This window comes from Staurois parvus, unplaced genomic scaffold (assembly GCF_062004578.1).
Source record: "Staurois parvus isolate SC_StPar_1 unplaced genomic scaffold, SC_StPar_1.0 ptg000786l, whole genome shotgun sequence".
Classification (NCBI taxonomy): Eukaryota; Metazoa; Chordata; class Amphibia; order Anura; family Ranidae; genus Staurois; species Staurois parvus.
In genome coordinates, this window is record NW_028318582.1 from 546,131 (window position 1) to 567,244 (window position 21,114).

The 21,114-nt window shown below is 45.1% G+C and overlaps 1 protein-coding gene across 1 annotated transcript in view; it reads left to right on the top strand.

The window, feature by feature from the left end:
* KANK4 (KN motif and ankyrin repeat domains 4) overlaps positions 1-21,114 on the top strand; it is a 146,199-nt gene that overhangs the window by 66,821 nt on the left and 58,264 nt on the right. The window contains exons 4-5 of the mRNA XM_089654667.1: positions 3,830-3,950; positions 12,690-12,887. Coding sequence (XP_089510793.1) covers positions 3,830-3,950; positions 12,690-12,887 — 319 coding nt within the window. The remainder of the gene's footprint in view (positions 1-3,829; positions 3,951-12,689; positions 12,888-21,114) is intronic.

The following is a 21,114-nucleotide window of genomic DNA, read 5'->3' on the forward strand; positions in this document are numbered from 1 at the left end:
TTTTCAGCTTTCACACTTTGAATGACAATTGCGCGGTCATGCAATACTGTACCCATACGAATTTTTTACCATTTTTTTTGAGACAGATAAAGCTTTATTTTGGTGGTATTTATTCACCACTGGGATTTTTATTTTTTTTACTATGTAAATGAAAAAGTCCAAAAATTTTGAAAAAAAGTGTTTTTTTAAATAAAATTTTGCAATTAAATAATATTTCATCATAAATCTTGGCCAAAATTTATTCCGTTATTTTTTTTAGTAAAAAAAAAACAAAAAACAAATTAGTTTATAACCAAAAATTATAATTTTTAAACATTTTTTTTTACATTTTTATTTTATTTTTTTATATTATTATTTTTTATTTTTATTTTTTTACATACTGTCACCCTAGCAGTACAGTGTCACCATGGTGACCCTGTACTACTTGTGGGGGGTGATGAAGATTTTTTTTTTTTTTTTGCACTGATTGCTTTTACACCCATATAGGATATAAAAGCAATCATTTCTCTTTCTCTCTGTCTGCATTCTTGCACTCATTGAGAAGTACTGAGTGAGCTGTGATTGGTCATAGCTTGTCACATGGTACAAGGCTGTTGTGAATAGCCTTGTACCATGTGACCTCTGTGATCATTCACAGATTTCACACGTAGTAAGCAATGATGTCACAAGTGACATCTTGCTTACTACTTTGCATGTGATCACTGATTGGCCAATCAGTGATAACATGATCGGGACCTCGTACAGAGGTCCCGTCCGACGATCGGTGTTTCACTGTGTCCTGAGGACACAGCGGGCACCGGATCGCGGTGGTGCGCGCTCCCAGGGAGCGCGCACAGCTAGAAAAGGCGGGTGCCGTTTATGAACGGCAACCCGCCCCTGGACTGCCACCGCCCTGCCGTTTATAAACAGCAAGCGGACGGCAAGAGGTTAAACATATCCAATGAAAATTTTTTTAAAATCTACCATATTTGCCGGCGTATAAGGCGACTGGGTGTATAAGACAACCCCCTAATTTTCCAGTTAAAACATAGGGTTTTGGGCTACACTTGTATAAGACTACCCCCCTTCTGAGGCAACACCATTTGATTTGATTAAATATACACCCACTAATCTGTCAGCCCAATGGATGTGCGGTAATACTGTATGTATGGTAGCTTCGGCTACATACAATATATATACAGTATACTGCGCTGCCAATCACGGCAAGTGATGTATTCTAATAATGAATACAGAGCCTGCTCGGATTGGCTGATCAGAGAGGCGGGCTGATGATGTTACAACCTCAGCCAATCCGAGCAGGCTCTGTATTCATTAATAGAATACATCGCTCACCATGATTGGCTCAGCATGGTATACTGTATGTAGCCAAAGCTACCGTACAGTATTACTGCACATCCAGCGGGCTGACCGATTAGGGACGTTCGTTTTGAGCCAGCTTGGCCCAAAACTAACCAAAGGTTCACATTGTATACCCCGCGTATAAGATGACCCCCAATTTTTGGGGTATGTTTTTAAGTATAAAAAGTCGTCTTATACGCCGGAAATCACATTTTGGCCCACGTTTATGAAGAAATTAATTTCTTCATAAACTTGGGCCAAAATGTATTCGGCTACATGTCTTTGGTAAAAAAAAAAATCCCAATAAGTGTATATTCATTTCTTTGCGTAAAAGTTATACAAACAATGATATATACAGTATATTGGAATTTTTATTTGTTTTTTTTTCTACTAGTAATGGCGGTGATCAGTGACTTATAGTGGGACTGTGACAGTGCAGCAGCCAATCTGACACTAAGGCAGGCCATAGACGGTTCGTTTATCGGCCGATGCTGCCACCAATGTCCACTAAAAACAGCCGTTTTTGTGGATTTTCCAACATGACCGATAAAAATAAATGAGGAGATCCGTGAAAAACTGTTGGCCCCACTAACGGCGTGATTATCGGCCAATTTTTTTCATGTGGACGAAAATTCGGCCGATAAACGACCCTGTCTGTGGCCTGTATAACTGACACTGGGTGGGAACTGACTAACTGACACTGATATCACCAGTGACACTAATACAGTGATCAGTGCTAATACAAGGGACGTTCAAGACAAACCTGTACTTTTAATTTTACAGGTATAAAAAGGGATGTTAGGGTGGCGGTACTACATGCAGTAGTAAGTGGCAAGTGTGTCCTATTACTGATAGGCGGGGCACATGTCACGGACCAGTCCAGAGCGCGTTAATCAAGATGGCAGACACCAGTGTTAGTGCTTCCATGGAACAGCGTGTGGTGATGAAGGTGTCTTGTGAACGAAGGCGTAAAACTCTCGGATATCTACAGAAGACTGCAAGCACAGTACAGTGATGAGACGCTCAGCCAAAGTAAGACATTTGAATGGTGCAAATGTTTCAAAGATGGCTGTCCATCCGTGATGATCCCGTCTGTGGTGGTTCCCAGCCCCACAGCAGTCATTCCTGTGAACATTTAACACGTAGAACGCCTGATCCTGGATAACCGACGCATAACCTGTTGTGAATTTGCAGAAGAGACACCGTTCTGTGGGAACGGTGATGTCACGTACCTGATAGGACACTGAAATGACAAAGTCGGCCTCACTTGTGTCACTAGCCCTGACCCCACTGGATGTGGAACAGAGGGTGTCTAGGGACCAGGGGGACAAGAGCACCAGTAGATGTTGTTTGCAGCTCTTGTGGTTGGTGACCTTGGAAGACTGATGAACCTCTGATTCAGGCACAGTAGTAATATGCAGAGCTGGTATGGTAGATCGCCAGGTGTGCACCAGAGCAAGGCAGGAAGCAGGGATGGGAGACAGGAGCAGTGTCAAAGGAATAGCCAGGGTCATCAATGGGCGGATAGCGAGGTAGCATATCAGAAGGAAAAGCCAAGGTCAGGAGCAGAGCTGAAGTCAAGAACAAGTATCAAGCTGGAGAGTAATCAGAGTCATGTCAGGAACAAGCTGGGTCAGCAAAAAGGAAATCACACAGGAACAAGCAGGACACAGGGAACAGCTGAAGACCAGTCAGCACTCAGCACAGGCAGAGGCACCTTTTAAATAGTCCGTCTGGCGGCAATCTTCGCCGTGCGTGTGCACGTGCGCCTGCGTGTGAGCGATCGTGCATTTCTATGCACATGCACACGTCTATTCGCCAGCCGTCTCATGGGAATTCCCTTACAGGTGAACCCAATGATGAAGAAATGAAGCCGGCTGTCCAAGGATGGTTCAGGCGTATTGACAAATCTTTCTATGCCGGAGCTTTCCAGGCATTAGTCAAACGCTGGGATAAGTGTGTACATGTAGTAGGGGAGTATGTCAAAAAAATAAATGCAGTTTCCACTCCTTTAAAAAAAAGATTTTATGATATAAACTCAAAAAGTCCCAGTTTGGGGCTACTGTCTTTGAAAATAATTTCCTTTTTTCCTTTTTTTTTTTTTTTTTTTGCAGTTGCCTTACTTTTACCCAAGAATTAGATAATATCCATTTGTCATTCAAATGACAGGACATCATACACCCACCTAGAAGACAGGAAATTTGCCTGCAGCACTCTGCGTCCTCTTGTGTTATGTATATTCTGACAAATGTCATCCCCGGCTGTGCAGAAACGCACTTTGCCAGCAATTTCCTTTTAGGGAAGAAAGTCACAATAGATGCAGTGAAATCAATTGCCTTTTTTTTTTCCCCTTGATTAACCAGAATGAATTTAAGTAAAGCCCAAATGACAAATTTGTTAATGGCCTTCGCGTGTTGCCCATTTAAGATATCCATCGCAAAGTCATTATCTTTAATTATGTCCTAATGAATTTTCTATGACTTTTGTACAGAAACGTCCCCCATAAACAGCCTGAAGTCCATCATGAAGAAGAAGACTAGCAGCGGACGCTCGAGTTCAAGTGGGGAATCTCGAGCGAAGAAGAATCTCCAGTTTGTTGGGGTCAATGGTGGGTAAGCATCAGATCGGAGACTCACAGTGATACTTTCTTTCCATTGATTGTTCGCTAGGGCTAAGCCAAATCGAAAAATTGAACCTTTTCCTGAGGCGATGGTTAGACCAGGCGGGCGCTGTTTACGAGGCTATTTTAATTTCACGCACAACTTTGTTTTTTTTTTTACATCAGCCAGTCACAAATATTGAAATGAAGTGTCGATGATAAATAAAAATCCTCAGTTTTGTTTTGTGGTTTTTGTTGCCTACCAGGGGTGGACTGACAACTCATGGGGCCCCCGGGCAATAGGGGATCATGGGGCCCCTGTGTCCTTGCCCAAACTCAAAAAATCCTATGAAAAAGGTACCAGGGGCATCTCACGGGGCCCCCTACTGACCCGGGGCCCTCGGATAGTGCCTGAGTTTCCAAATGGTCAGTCCACCCCTGTTGCCTACATAGTAATGGCAGAGAAAATGACCGTAGAAGAACTAGAACAGTTTTGGGCTACTTAATTGTTTGTTTTTTTCCAATCTTTGTTTATTAAGTTTAGACAAGATGTACAGGAATGGAGCACGGCACCACCTTTCCAGGGGCGTCCCAATGGTTGGTGTCACCCCGTGCGGTAACACTTGGTGTCACCCCAATGTTACTTTGTACCAATGTGAAAGGTGCATTGGCGTCCCTAGGCAGGTGCAGGAGGTGCGCGCCACACCGGGTGACACCTATTGCACGGGGTGACACCAGACCCGCTCCACGAAAAGGTAAGTTTTAAAGCAAGCCGACGACCCCTGCAGGATAGATCGGATCTGTGGATTGAGCATAATGGATCGGAGTCCAATCCATTATGCTCCCCAATACGCAGATCCAATCCATCCTGCGGGGATCGTCGGCTTGCTTTAAAACTTACCTTTTCGTGGGGCTCATGGACAGGTCAATTAACCCCATATAGGTTGCAAGCCGACGATCCCCGCAGGATGGATCGGATCTGCAGATTGGAGAGCTATAATGGATCGGACTCCAATCCATTATGCTCAATCCACAGATCAGATCCATCCTGCGGGGATCGTCGGCTTGCAACCTATATGGGGTTAATTGACCTCTACAGGATGGATGTGATCTGTGGATTGAGCATAATGGATTGGAGTCCGATCCATTATAGCTCCCCAATCCGCAAATCCAATCCATCCTGCGGGGATCATCAGCTTGCAACCTATATGGGGTTAACTGATCTCTCCATGAGCTCCACGAAAAGGTACGTTTTAAAGCAAGCCAACGATCCCCGCAGGATAGATCGGATCTGCAGATTGAGCATAATGGACCGGACTCCGATCCATTATGCTCCCCAATCCGCAGATCCGATCCATCCTGCGGGGATCGTCGGCTTGCAACCTATACGAGGATAACTGATCTCTCCACGAGCTCCACAAAAAGGTAAGTTTTAAAGCAAGCCGACGATCCCAGCAGGATGGATCGGATCTGCGGATTAGGGAACATAATGGATCGGACTCCGATCCATAATGCTCAATCCACAGATCCTATTCATCCTGTGGGGATCGTCAGCATGCTTTAAAACGTACCTTTTCGTGGAGTGGGTCCGGTGTCACCCGTGTGGTAGGTGTCACCCGGTATGGCGCGCACCCCCCGCACCTGCCTAGGGATGCCACTGCACTTTTCACATTGGTACAAAGTAACATTGTAAAAAAGCAAAAAAGAGTATAACGTATATTCAAAGACATTTATAAAGCAGTGAGGGTTGTTTACCGCTCTCTGAAAAGTGATTCATGGTGCATCAGTTTTCAAAGGACTGTATAGCAGCTCAGGGCAGGCGTTTTAAACCGGAGTACCTGGAGGAATCCCACGCAGGCACAGGGAGAGCATGCAAACTAAAGGCAGGTGGTGCCGTGGTTGGGATTCGACCCAATGACCCTAGTACTGCCAGGTGGATGGGCTAACCATTTAGCCACTGTGCTGCTTATATGTGAACAGCGGCCATGTTGGCCATTGATTTGTATAAATCTGACAGCATTCACTGACAACATCTGCTGTATGCACACAATGTAGACTGCGTTCAGGATCGTCTGCAAGCATATACTGATTCTTGCTGGCAGTCACCCCTGGCGGTCCCTGTGCCGCCTTGTCAGTGTAGCCTGACCCCAGGTTCACATCCAAGCGTTTTCTGCAGCATTTTGCAGAAATGCAGTACAGTCCATTTAACATGATTTCCTATGGGACATGTTCTCACCTGTGCGTTTTCACCCGGTGCATTTTTTGGAAAATGTCAGGGACTTTTTTGAACGTAAAAGATTGCGTTTTTGGTTGTATAGATGTCAATAGGAATGGTGCAGAAAAGCACGTATTGCGTTTTTGCTGTGTTTTGTGTTTAAAATCTGCCTTGCAACAAGAAACAAAGTAAATAAAAACACTGAAAATTCATCAAAACACAGCAAAAACTCAAGTGCAAAAACACATCGCAAAAAGCAATGCAGAAACGCAACCTCCATAGGTGTGAACCTAGACTGAGAGGGGATTTCTGATTGGTTGCTCTAAATTACTGCATTTTACACATCGTCAGTGCGGCTGTAGAGAAAATATGTACAATCGAAGGTCCCTAACTCACATTCATACATACACATACTAGGGACAATTTAGACAGGAGCCAATTAACCTACCAGCATGTCTTTGGAGTGTAGGAGGAAACCGGAGTACCTGGAGGAAACCCACGTAGGCACAGGGAGAACATGAAAACTCCAGGCAGGTGGTGCTGTGGTTGGGATTCAAACCAATGACCCTAGTACTAGCCAGGCGGGAGTTCTAACCACTTAACCACTGTGCTGCCCTTGTCATCTCAACTCATCATGATAAATGGTGGACATTATGGATTCTGTGACTCTAGTTTAGCCTTTCTCAACCTTTTCAGCGCAGAGGAACCCTTGAAATATCTTTCCGGTCTCAGGGAACCCCTGCTAAAAATGACTATATCTACAACTCATGATACATTAGTGTGAAGGTCAGTGGGAAGAATGCTCCTTACACTTGTGGACATTGGGAAGAATGCTCCTCACACTTGTGGACATTGGGAAGTATTACCATCTTACAGATAGCTAAAAAGATCATTGGTGTCAGTGGGAACTTATCTGAGAGGCTGAAATTACTCATTGCTCAAGGAACCCCCAGCAAGCTCTAGGGGAACCCTGGTTGAGAAACCCTGCTCTACTTGGTATTCTCTCTGAAACATTTGAACACATTTTGTGACTGTATCTGCAACAAGTCACCCTATAGGAAGGGTTTCCAAGAATTCTAAGCAAATCGCTAGTTTACTGTCCTTCAGGCTTTAGAAGGGCTGGACTGTGGCCAGTGGGAGTAGAAAATGCCCTGGCATCAGTGTCCCATAATTGGTTTTAGTGCTAGGAATAGTGTCCTATTGTTGATATCAAAGAGAGGAATAGTCCCAAATCGCCCACTCCGCTCCTTCCAAGATATCTTCCTCTTTAGCTACGTCATCACCTACTCCCACGCTCGCCTCCAAGACTTCTCCAGAACTTCTCCCTTCCTCAAACTCCCTACCACAGTATGTCCAGTCAGCCCCCACCCTGTCTGCCTTTAGGTGATCTTTGAAAACTCACTTATTCAGGGAGGCCTACCCCACCTCCACCTAAGAACTGTACTTGAATTACCTCCACCAGATCATCCCCCCACAGCTATCACCTTTTGTATCACCTCCCCCTTCCTTTAGATTGTAAGCTCCATGAGCCGGGCCCTCCTATTCCTTCTGTACTGAAATGTATTGTAATTGTACTGTCTCCCTTATATTGAAAAGCGCTGCGCAAACTGTTGGCGCTATATAAATCCTGTATAATAATAATAGTGCCCTATTGATGGTGTCAGTGTAGGGAATGGTCCCCCATCATTGGTGTCAGTTGCTGGAATAGTGCCCCAAGGGCCAGAGAAAGGCAAGTAAAGGGCTACATCTGGTCTACATGCCGCAGTGTGGAGACAACTGATCTATAGTATTTAGGTAATGTCTACTTCTCAGATCGGTGGCATTGTTAGGCCCAGGTCTTCTAACATGGAGACTTGCCTTGGAATTGGGGCCTGCAACTGCTTCCCATACAAAACCTGTGTGGCTTGGTCCCAGCTCTCCTACCCTCCTCCTCCATTACTGCCCCCACAATGAATTTAATTAAAACTGCAATCATTTTGTGAAACAGAGCTATTCCTTTGTCCATTCAGAGCAAAGTGATTAGGTCTTCTTAAGAGGCCACCCTCACCCAGTGATGTCAAAAATTCCCAGCTCGCTTACCAGCCAGTTAAAAACAAGGGGTATAGTTTGCACACATTTGCAAATGTATGCGTAAGAAGCAGTGTGCACGTCACGGCACCCCAGTGTACTGTCATTTTAAGAGTTTCCCAAGTTGGAACACATATATAATAATGGATATATTAAGGGCAGGTATGCCTGTAGGGAGCCCACCCCTCCTCAAAGGTACAGGGACAACCTGGACACCCAGCAAAAGCATAATGGCAGCTGAAGGTATCCATTGCGCCCCGGCGTGGGATCCCTCTAGGCTTTCTTGCCCATAATCTTTCCATCGTTATTTATGTGCTCCAAGTCAAGAAACTCTCGAAATAATAGGACTGCAGTACATTGGGGTGTCATGACGTGGCTGATGCAGCTTCTGCATATATTTGTAAATGTGTGCAAACTAAATCCCTGGCAGGGGCGGACTGACCATTTGAAAACTCGGGCACTGCCCGAGGGCCCGGGGTCAGTAGGGGGCCCCATGAGATGCCCCTGGTACCTTTTTCATAGACTCTTTTTTGAGTTTGGGCAAGGACACAGGGGCCCCATGATCCCCTATTGCCCGGGGGGTCAGTAGGGGGCCCCATGAGATGCCCCTGGTACCTTTTTCATAGGCTTTTTTGAGTTTGGGCATGGACACAGGGGCCCCATGATCCCCTATTGCCCGGGGGCCCCATGAGTGGTCAGTCCACCCCTGATCCCTGGTTTTTAATGTAAACTGTTAGACAGGGTCAATTCGGTTTATTGCAGGCTGGCTGGTAAGTGTGCTGGGAATTTATGTTTGTTTTTTGACATGCGTCGCCCTTCCATGTGCTTCTTGCTGCAAAGGCCAGTTATAGGTTGGGGTGGTTTCCATTTGCTTGCGCCTTCACCCAGTGATACCTTCACCAAGCTCCCCCACAGCTGCATTGGCTTTTCAGAGCCCTTGAAAACACCTGGTGCAGGTATGGCAAGGTGGGGAGCAAGTCATCTCCTCCCCTTACCTTCCAGGGTGCAGTGCTCAGGCCTGAGTGGCTAATTACCAAGCCCACAATGTACTTTGGTACATGGGGTAAGAGAAAAGGTCATTAGTACTGTGTCAGCTATGACACAGACCTGGGGCGGACTGACAACTCATGGGGCCCTCGGGCAGTAGGGGATCATGGGGGCCCCTATGTCCTTGCCCACACTCAAAAAAAGCCTATAAAAGGTACCAGGGGCATTTCATGGGGCCCCCTATGGACCCCTGGCCCTCGGGCAGTGCCCCAGTGTTTGAATGGTAAGTCTGCCCCTGACACAGACAGACATGGAGCTGTCTATAGTGTATATAAGTAATAATATAGCGCAGCGCTAAATCAATAATATCAATAAATCAAAACATGCAAAAAAGTACACCAAAACAAGTGTTCACAAAAAGTGTAAGATGAGGTCCTTAAATAAACCTCAAATACGTGCAATAATTCATACTATACATGTGAAATACATCATGTAATAATTTAAACAAACCCCCATTCATACAATGCAAATCCCCTATATAAAGGAATGGCACTCTCAGTGACTAGTGTTGATGTGACCAATATAAAATATAAATAATCAATCAAAAATTCTTAAAGAGTCCATAAATCATCAAAATAATACTGCAAACAACAATAACTCATGCAGAGTGATAATAGTGATGATGTCTGTGAAGGTGTCAGCACACTTATCCTCCGTGGCTAAAATGCCCCCTCACCTCCACTCAGCGACCCAATGGGCCACTACGCCTCCAGGATCACTCCTAGATCCTTCTCCAATACTGACTGGTATCCTTAGTACTCCACCTGTAGTCCCCCTCTCAGGTTGGAAGTAAGGTACTCCAGGCCTTCCAGGATAGATATATCAGCTAGACCATGGACACCATGGACCATGGTGAGAAAGAAAAAGATCCTCCATAGTGTAGTAATTGGGGTAAATAATACTCTTTTTATTAAATAATAAAATGCCCACCCACTTTGTTGAACTCTGGTACAATCGCATAGTAAACCTCGTGCCTGGGTGTACTGCATGGGTTAGGATTTGTATGGGTGTTTAAAGATGACGTCCGTGCCGGATGTGCGTCACCACGTACCGGAAGCTGTGTCACGGCATATCTTTGGTGCAAGTACAGTGTATGTCCTGGTATGGACCATGTCCATAGACCATCAGCTGCTTTAGTGTATCGGTAGCGGGGGCGGACTGACAACTCATGGGGCCCCCGGGCAATAGGGGATCATGGGGCCCCTGTGTCCTTGCCCAAACTCAAAAAAGCCTATGAAAAAGGTACCAGGGGCATCTCACGGGGCCCCCTACTGACCCCGGGCCCTCGGGCAGTGCCCGAGTTTCCAAATGGTCAGTCCGCCCCTGATCGGTACCATTCCATATAAGCGCAGGAGGAATCTCTAGATATCTTTTATAGTGTATATCAGGGGTGGACTGACAAACTCATGGGGCCCCCGGGCAATAGGGGATCATGGGGCCCCTGTGTCCTTGCCCAAACTCAAAAAAGCCTATGAAAAATGTACCAGGGGCATCTCATGGGGCCCCCTACTGATCCCGGGCCCGAGTTTCCAAATGGTTAGTCCACCCCTGGTGTATATAGACTCACACAGCCTGGCTCGGGATCGAGCCTGCGCGTCTGCCCCCATATCAAGCACTTGCTGTGGGGGGAAAAGAGAAGGAGCGGACAGTGCCGGCAGGAGACCCCAGAAGAGAAGGTTCGGGACCGCTCTGTGCAAAACCATTACATAAAGCACGTACATGTGACCTGTTTGTTATTTTTAAAAAATGTGAACCTTTACAATCACTTTAACATCAGAAAGACGAAGGAAGCTCTGGACACTGGTCCATTTTTGGACACTGGAGATAATGATTCAGGATGTCCGCACCCATTTAGTCAGACAATGTAACATTAATCTGGACACTGGCAGACTTTTACATGATGTAATTGCTGATCTACATCATGGCCAAAGTGGATTTTAAAGAGGACGTGTTGCATCTAAAAGAAATGCACGAGGATTTTATTTGATATTACATTACATTACATCGAGTTTATATAGCGCCAACGGGTTTGCTCAGCGCTGTACAATAGAGGGGGGGACAATACATGAAACAGTACAGCAACTACAAACAGCACACGAGGGGTTAGAGGGCCCTACTCTTTCGAGCTTACAATCTAGGAGGGAGGGGGTAGTGGTACAGGAGGAAGTGGCTGTGGGGGATGGAGTGGTAGGAGGAATGAAGGAGAATGGCTGTTAGGTGAGGGTGGGGTAGGCTTCCCTGAAGAGGGGGGTTTTCAGGGAGCGCTTGAAGGTGAAGAGGGAAGGTGACAGTCTGATGGATTGAGGTAGTGAGTTCCAGAGGATGGGGGAGGAACTGGAGAAGTCTTGCAGACGTGCGTGGGAGGAGGAGACCAGGAGGTCCTGTGAAGAGCATAGGGTACGAGTAGGGTGGTACTTGGGAATCAGGTTGGTGAGGTAGTTAGGGGCAGTGTTGTGAACGGCTTTGTAGTTCAGAGTGAGTAGTTTGAATTTGATGCGTCGGGCGATAGGGAGCTAGTGGAGGGATAGGCAGAGGGGGGTGGCAGAGGTGGAGCGGCTGGTGAGGTGGATGAGTCTAGCCGCTGAGTTCAGGATGTTCTGAAGTGGGGAGGGCCTGCACTGGGGTAGGCCGGTGAGGAGGGAGTTGCAGTAGTCGAGGCGTGAGATAATCAGGGAATGTACGAGTAGTTTAGTAGTGTCTGGGGTAAGGAAGGTGCGTATCTTGGCGATGTTGCGAAGGTGGAGCCTGCATGAGTTTGTATGTGATTTGACATGAGGTTGGAAGGAAAGGTTTGAGTCCAGAATGACGTCAAGGACTTTGGCTTGCGGGGCGGGATTGATGGTGTTGTTGGTAGTGATGCATGGGATGGGGGGGGGGGGGGCGCGGGCAGGGGGGAGGACGAGAAGCTCGGTTTTGGAGAGGTTAAGCTTGAGGAAATGGAGCGACATCCAGTCAGAGATGTCGTTTAGGAGGTGAGTGATGCGGGCGGAGAAACTGGGGGTGAGGTGGGGGGTGGAGAGGTAAATTTGAGTGTCATCAGCGTAGAGGTGGTAGTTGAAGCCGTGGGAGTGTATGAGTTTGCCCAGGGAGGAGGTGTAGATGATAAATATTGTTTTATTATATCATGATGTAAAAGGAAAGCTAGCTGTTCTTGTACTGACATGTATTAATACAGTTTTCTAATTTGTTGTACATTTTTATTTTTTCAAATTCTTTATTTTGCTTTACATTTTCATTATGTGGTTCTGTTTTTACGAATCACTTCTACAACAAAACTAGTGCGAATGTGCCACGGTTTGTAAATTAACGTATACAGTGGATGCAAACCTCACTCATATGAAGACAGGAGTTGTGTGGGGTTTTTTTTTTTGTCATTTTTTTTTTAGTTGTACTTTGACTTTTAATCTGTTATGTTGCCTTTAGCTATGAAACAACATCGAGTGAGGAGTCCAGCTCCTCAGAGGAATACGGAGAAGGTGAAGTTCAGAAGGCTGAAATATCAACACAAGATGCTGAAAATAATGAGTTAGACAATCTAGTTATTGCGGAAACGGGAGACGCAAAGGAAGAATTACAGGATTCCTCAGAGCCAGCAGGATTAGAGACCCAACAGCAGAGAAGGTACAATCTATATTAAGGGTTGTAGTATGTGAAGCCTTCAGGGGACAACAGGGTCGAGGCTTTTGGGGGAACATCTCCCACCACCCCAGCTGATGTAATATGTTGGGACAATGGCCTTGAGAGGAGATACTTCTTCATTCAGACCTCACCTTGTCCTCCTCTGGTGGCTTTGCTATTGTGTACTTCTACTAAATTAGTCTTCTATATCAGGGGTGGACTGACAACTCATGGGGCCCCTGGGCAATAGGAAATCCCTGTGTCCTCGCCCACACTTAAACTACACCCAAAAAAGCCTATGAAAGGTACCAGGGGCATCTCATGGGGCCCTCTACAAACCTGGGCCCTCAGGCAGTGCCCGAGTGGCTAAATGGTCAGTCCGCCCCTGTTCTATATCCTTTAAACCTCCTAACCTTTGAGATGGTTCCTCAATCTGTTCTTAATGTGTACATTTGGGCAAAATATAAAAAACAAAATATATAGTACACAGGGGCGGACTGACAACTCATGGGGCCCCCGAGCAATAGGGAATCATGGGGCCCCTGTGTCCTTGCCCAAACTCAAAAAAGCCTATGAAAAAGGTACCAGGGGCATCTCACGGGGCACCCTACTGATCCCGAGCCTTTGGGCAGTGCCCGAGTTTCCAAATGGTCAGTCCGCCCCTGGTAGTACATTGCTGTAATACATGCTAATTTCCCAATGGTTTATCTCTTTACAAACGTTGCAAGTACAGAAACATGACTGTTGATCCTGCCAGAAATTCTAAATTCCTGGTGTTGGCTGACAAGGCTGCATGAGCTGCACAAAACCGCAAGCACTGTTGTCATCACTGTGTGGGATGACTCCCGAGAACATTCCCAGACACTATGGGGCTGATTTACTAAAGGCAAATGGACTGCTCACTTTGCACTCTGAAATTGTACTTGTTCCAGAGCTTAGTAAATGAGGTAAAGCTTCACTTTACAAAGAAAGCCCAATCACACGCAAGGAAATAAAAACTGAATTTTTGCTTGCACATGATTGGATGATGGACGTCAGCAGAGGTCCTCCTCATTTACGAAGCTCTGGAACAAGTGCGCTTGCAGAGTGCACAGTCTATTTGCCTTTAGTAAATGAACCTCTATATGTAGGGAAAGAGCTTTTGTAGGGTCTTTAGGGACAAACAATTGGACCTGCGCGCCTGATACCTTCTCCCAGCAGTTTTCCTGCAAGAATTTTTATAAGTCTGGTGCTGATGTCACAGGGAGCGATTAAAGATAAAGCAAAAATACCGTAATACTGAGATTTGATCTAGAGGGAGAGAGGGAAGTTTGGGGTTAAATTTGGTCCGTCCAGGGGCGGACTGACCATTTGGAAACTCGGGCACTGCCCGAGGGCCCAGGGTCAGTAGGGGGACCCATGAGATGCCCCTGGTACCTTTCATAGGCTTTTTTGGGTGTGGTTTGAGTGTGGGCGAGGACACAGGGGCCCCATGATCCCCTACTGCCCAGGGGCCCCATGAGTTGTCAGTCCGCCCCTGGTATATACAAATCCTTTAATACAAACTATGCATTTTTCTATGCATGACAAAGCAAAATGCCCTTTGTTCTCTTGGTTAAGTTGGTTAACTATACAAACACATTAATGGTCTTTACCACTTCATTAAAGTGGTTGTAAAGATAGGTTTGTTACCGTAATGTATTCTATGGATTAAGGCAAAAATCCTTCTGTGCCCCCCCCCCATACTTACCTGAGCCGATTCTTGATTCATCTCTGTGCCCAAGAGAAGCAGGTTTCTTGTCTCTCTACCTCCTCGTAGGCTCATTGGCTTCTGCTGCTGTCAATCACAGCCTATGAGGAGAGAGCAGTGGGCGGGTCTGAGCCCACATTAGTGCCCCCATAACACATCCCACATGGAAGAAAAATATATTTTAAAAATATTATTCCCAAATATATTGACATATATTTGTAATACTAAAATTTTAGCCCTATTCAATATATTTTAAAAAAAAATTATATATATACTGTATGTTGAAATGCATTTTTTATATATTACAAAATATATGAAAAATATTATTAAAAATATATATTTTTTTAAATCTATTCTTCTTTAGATTTTTTTTAACATATACAAAAGTAATTTTAACATATATTTGTAAATGCATTCCAAAAATGTAGATTAAATGTTTATTTAAAGACACAGTATATTTGAAAATGTATTTTATAAAATATTTTTCATATACAGTATTTTGTAATATATACAAAATGCATTTCAACATATAGTGGTGTGTGTGTATATATATATACAGTGGGGATCGAAAGTTTGGGCACCCCAGCTACAAATTTGTATTAATGTGCATAAAGAAGCCAAGGAAAGATGGAAAAATCTCCAAAAGGCATCAAATTACAGATTAGACATTCTTATAATATGTCAACAAAAGTTAGATTTTATTTCCATCATTTACACTTTCAAAATAACAGAAAACAAAAAAATGGCGTCTACAAAAGTTTGGGCACCCTGCAGAATTTATAGCATGCACTGCCCCCTTTGCAAAGCTGAGACCTGCCAGTGTCATGGATTGTTCTCAATCATCGTCTGGGAAGACCAGGTTATGTCAATCTCAAAGGTTTTAAATGCCCAGACACATCTGACCTTGCCCCAACAATCAGCACCATGGGTTCTTCTAAGCAGTTGTCTAGAAAACTGAAACTGAAAATAGTTGATGCTCACAAAGCTGGAGAAGGCTATAAGAAGATAGCAAAGCGTTTTCAGATGTCAATATCCTCTGTCTGGAATGTAATTAAGAAATGGCAGTCATCAGGAACAGTGGAAGTTAAAGCAAGATCTGGAAGACCAAGAAAAATATCAGACAGAACAGCTCGCAGGATTGTGAGAAAAACAATTCAAAACCCACGTTTGACTGCACGATCCCTCCAGAAAGATCTGGCAGACACTGGAGTTGTGGTACACTATTCCACTATAAAGAGATACTTGTACAAATATGGTCTTCATGGAAGAGTCATCAGAAGAAAACCTCTTCTACGTCCTCACCACAAAAATCATTGTTTGAACTTTGCAAATGAACATATAAACAAGCCTGATGCATTTTGGAAACAAGTTCTGTGGACCAATGAGGTTAAAATTTAACTTTTTGGCTGGAATGAGCAAAGGAACGTTTGGAGAAGAAGGGGCACAGAATTTAATGAAAAGAACCTCTGTCTAACTGTTAAGCATGGGGTTGGATCAATCATGCTTTGGGGTTGTGTTGCAGCCAGTGGCACAGGGAACATCTCACGAGTAGAAGGAAAAATGGATTCAATAAAATTTCAGCAAATTTTGGATGGTAACTTGATGCCATCTGTGAAAAAGCTGAAGTTAAAGAGAGGATGGCTTCTACAAATGGATAATGATCCTAAACAAACCTCGAAATCCACGGGGGATTACATCAAGAGGCGTAAACTGAAGGTTTTGCCATGGCCTTCACAATCTCCTGACCTCAACATAATTGAAAATCTATGGATAGACCTTAAAAGAGCAGTGCGTGACAGACAGCCCAGAAATCTCAAAGAACTGGAAGACTTTTGTAAGGAAGAATGGGCAAAGATACCTCAAAGAAGAATTGAAAGACTCTTGGCTGGCTACAAAAAGCGTTTACAAGCTGTGATACTTGCCAAAAGGGGCAGTACAAGATATTAATTCTGCAGGGTGTCCAAACTTTTGCAGATGCGATTTTTTTGTTTTCTGTTATTTTGAAAGTGTAAATGATGGAAATAAAATCTAACTTTTGTTGACATATTATAAGAATGTCTAATCTGTAATTTGATGCCTTTTGGAGATTTTTCCATCTTTCCTTGGCTTCTTTATGCACATTAATACAAATTTTTAGCTGGGGTGCCCAAACTTTCGATCCCCACTGTATATATATATGTAGGTGTGTGTATATGTACGTATGTGTGTGTGTGTGTATATATATATATATATACTGTATATGTAGGTGTGTGTGTGTGTGTGTGTGTGTATACATATATATATATATATATATATATATATAATATGTACACATACAGTGGTATCTTGATCTACAAGTGAATTAATGTACGAGTTTTGCAAGGTACGAGTCGTCACTCCGTCGATTTTTTTTTTTTTGCTTTTTTATACGAGCAAAAAATTGAGGTACGAGCTCGAGACGTCGCTGCTAGATGGTGTAGTGAGCAGTGACGCCACAGCATCCCCCAGCCTCCAACACACTCTCTCCTTCTCTTCACGTGTTCACCTCGTAGAGTAAACATTGTGATTCGTTGTGCTCGCGGTTTCTTGCTTTGTACTTCGTGTTTTGTGCGAATTCCTTCTTCTAACTTTCTTGTAACCATGTCTCCCAAGAAAGTAAGTGCTGGTGACAATGCTGAGAGGAGGAGGATGATGTCCATTGGCATTTTGAGGGTTGGAACAGATTAAGGGCATTTTAAGTATTTTCAATGGGGAAAATTGATTTGATGTGCGAGCAAATTGAGCTAAAAGCTCAGCCACGGAACTAATTAAACTCGTAGGTCAAGGTACCACTGTATATTGAATACGGCTAAAATTGTAGTATTTCAAATATATGTCAATATATTTGGGAAGAATATTTTTAAAATATATTTTTCTTCCATGTGGGATGGCTTGCTGTTTGGGCATTCTGAGGGTGGGAGGAGCCAGGAGCGCCAGCAGCGGACTCAAGAAGAGGAGGATCGGGGCTGCTGTGTGCAAAACTATTACACACAGCAAGTAAGTATACAATGTTTGTTATTTTAGAAATTACAAATTGTAGGTTTACAATCACTTTTAAACAGCCATATGCCGTTGTATGGAGACATGGATTAGGCACCTTACATTTCTGCTTACACATAGAGAAACAAAAGTGTGGTCCATATCTGTATGCGGAAAATCTGCCACATTGCCTTTTTCACCTATAGGTACTGACCTAAGGCTTCATGTACGCTAAGCTCCCTTGGACGCCAAGCTCTTCTGGCCGCTGAAAAACTGAAAATGCGTTAAAAATGCATGTAAATGTGGTAATGCGTTTATTCATTTCATTGGCCAGAGTACTTGCCATTAAAATAAATGCCCAAGAGCAAAACACAGCTTGCCTTTAGGAGCGTTTACATGTGTTTTTGCTGTGTTTTACTTTTTTTGGGCAACACACTCTGCTCCTAAATGCGATTTTTCTGCATTTAGGAGAGGGACGTTTAACCACTTGCCTACCGGGCACTTATACCCCCTTATTTGCCAGGCCAATTTTCAGCTTTTAGCGCTGTCGCACTTTGATTGACAATTGCGCGGTCATGCAAGATTGTACCCATATGAAATTTTTATCATTTTTTTCTCACAAATAGAGCTTTCTTTTGGTGGTATTTAATCGCTGCTGGGCACTTTACTTTTTGTGCTATAAGCAAAAGATTGCAAAAAATTTTGAAAAAAAAAAAAGTTTTTTTGTTTCTATTATAAAATTTTTCAAACAGGTAATTTTTCTCCTTCACTGATGTGCGTTGATGAGGCAGCACTGATGGGCACTGATAGGCGGCACTGATGGGTACTGATAGGCGGCACTGATGGGCACTGATAGGCGGCACTGATGGGCACTGATAGGCAGCACTGAAGGGCACTGATAGGTGGCACTGATAGGCGGTACGAATGAGGTGGCACGGATAGGCGGCACTGATAGGCAGCACTAATGAGGTGTCATGGATAGGTGGCACTGATAGGCGACACTGATAATGGGTACTGATAGACAGCACTGATAGGTAGCACTGACTGACATCACTGCTGGGCACTGACTGGTGGCACTGCTGGGCACTGACTGGCACAACCGCTGGGCACTGACTGGTGGCACTGACTGGCAGCACTGCTGGGCTGCACTGATGGGCACTGGTGGGTGGCACTGATGGGCACAGGTGGGTGGCAATACTGGGCACAGGTGGTGACACTGCTGGGTGGCACAGGCCGGCGCACTGCTGGGCACAGGTCGGTGCACTGCTGGGCACAGGTGGGCGCACTGCTGGGCACAGGTGGGTGCATTGCTGGGCACAGGTGGTGACACTGCTGGGTGGGCACAGGTGGGTGCATTGCTGGGCACAGTTGGGCTCACTCCTGGGCACAGGTGGGCGGGATTTGTTTGTGGCACTGCTGGGCACCAATCATCAGGGCACTGGTGATCAGTGACCCTGATGATCGGTGCCGATCCCCGCTCTGACAACTGCCGGTTTTCGGCAGTACTTTCCTCACAATCTGACAGCGTGAGGAAAGTGCAGTCGAGAACCGGCATTTGCATTTTCCCGGTGATCAGCGTGTCATTGGACACGGCTGATCACGTGGTAAAAGGCCGCTGTGATTGGCCTTTTACCACGTCACGTGATCAGCTGTGTCCGTAGGACACAACGATCACGGAGATCGCCGGGTGCGCGCCCCGGGGGGCGCTCAGGAGAGCGCGTTCTGGGAGGACGTCATATGACACCCACCCAGAACTGGCCGGCCGCAGTGCAGCCGTCATTCAGCTATCTGCGGTCGGCAATTAGTTAACTACCGCTAAAAGCTGCTACTCCTAAACTCTGATAAAAGCCATCCATGTGCATGGACATATACACTCACCCGCCACTTTATTAGGCAGACCTGTTCAACGGCTTGGTAACACAGATTGCTAATCAGCCAATCACATGGCAGCATTTAGGCATCTTGACGTGGTGAAGATGACTTGCTGAAGTTCAAACTGAGCATCAAAATGGGGAAGAAATCAGATTTAGGTGGCTTTGAGCGTGGCATGGTTGTTGGTGCCAGACAGGCTGGTCTGAGTATTTCATAAACTGCTGATCTGCTGGGATTTTCACGCACAACCATCTCTAGGACTTACAGAGAATGGTCTGCAAAAGAGAAAATATCCAGTGAGCAGCAGTTGTGTGGAGGAAAATGCCTTGGTGAGGTCAGAGGTCAGAGGAGAATGGGCAGACTGGTTCCAGATGATAGAAAGCCAACAGTAACTCATGTCAATATGGACCAAAATCTCTGAATGTTTCCTTGTAGAATCCATGCCACAAAGGATTAAGTCAGTTCTGAAGGCAAAAGGGGGTCCAACCGCTGACAAATGCATGTAGACTCCACCTCCGCAACATCTCCAAAATACGCTCGTTCCTAACCCCAGAAACTACTAAGCAACTCATTCACTCCCTTATTATATCTCGACTTGACTACTGTAACTCCCTCCTCACCGGCTTACCTCACCACAGGCTATCCCCGCTTCAGTCTATCCTGAATACTGCGGCCAGACTCATCCACCTTACTAACCGCTCCGTATTCGCCACCCCCCTCTGCCAATCCCTCCACTGGCTTCCGATTGCCCAACGCATAAAATTCAAATTCAAATGTTGTTCATAACACTGCCCGATCATAACTACATCACCAATCTGATATCCATATACCACCCAAAACGTACTCTCCGCTCCTCACAAGACCTCCTACTCTCTAGTTCCCTGGTCTCCTCCTCCCATGCCCATCTCCAGGACTTCTCCAGAGCTTCCCCATCCTCTGGAACTCACTACCCCAATCCATCAGACTGTCACCTACCCTCCTCACCTTTAGGCGCACCCTGAAAACTCATCTCTTCAGGGAAGCCTAGCCCGCCCTCAGCTAACTGCCGAACTCCTCAGCTCTTCCTACCACTCCATCCCCCACAGCCACTTCCTCCTGTACCACTATCCTCTCCCTCCTAGACTGTAAGCTCCAAGGAGCAGAGCCCTTGAACCCTCGTGTATTGCACTGTATTGTTACTGTACTGTCTTGTGTACTGTCTCCCATTGTAATGTACAGCGCTGAGCAAACTGTTGGCGCTATATAAATCCTGTATAATAATAATAACCCGGTACTAGGAAGGTGGACCTAATAAAGTGGCCGGTGATTGAATATATAGTTACATTGGCGCAAGTTGGACCAACCTAACGATGTAAAAGTATAGCACAACTGGAATTCGTCTTCAAACTTGTAGGCCATGAATCTATGCCATGGAGGATTAAGTCAGTTCTGACAGCAAAAGGGAGTCCAACCCGGTACTAGGAAGGTGGACCTAATAAAGTGGCCGGTGAAAGTAGACTTTTATTGAGTTGAGTTCAGGGGCTTTGGCAAATAAAAGAAACACCAAAAGCTCCTAAACTCTCGTCTAGGAGCCGCAGCATACACGAGGCCTAATGGTAAATCCAACCCAGATGATTCCAGTAGCAATGTGAC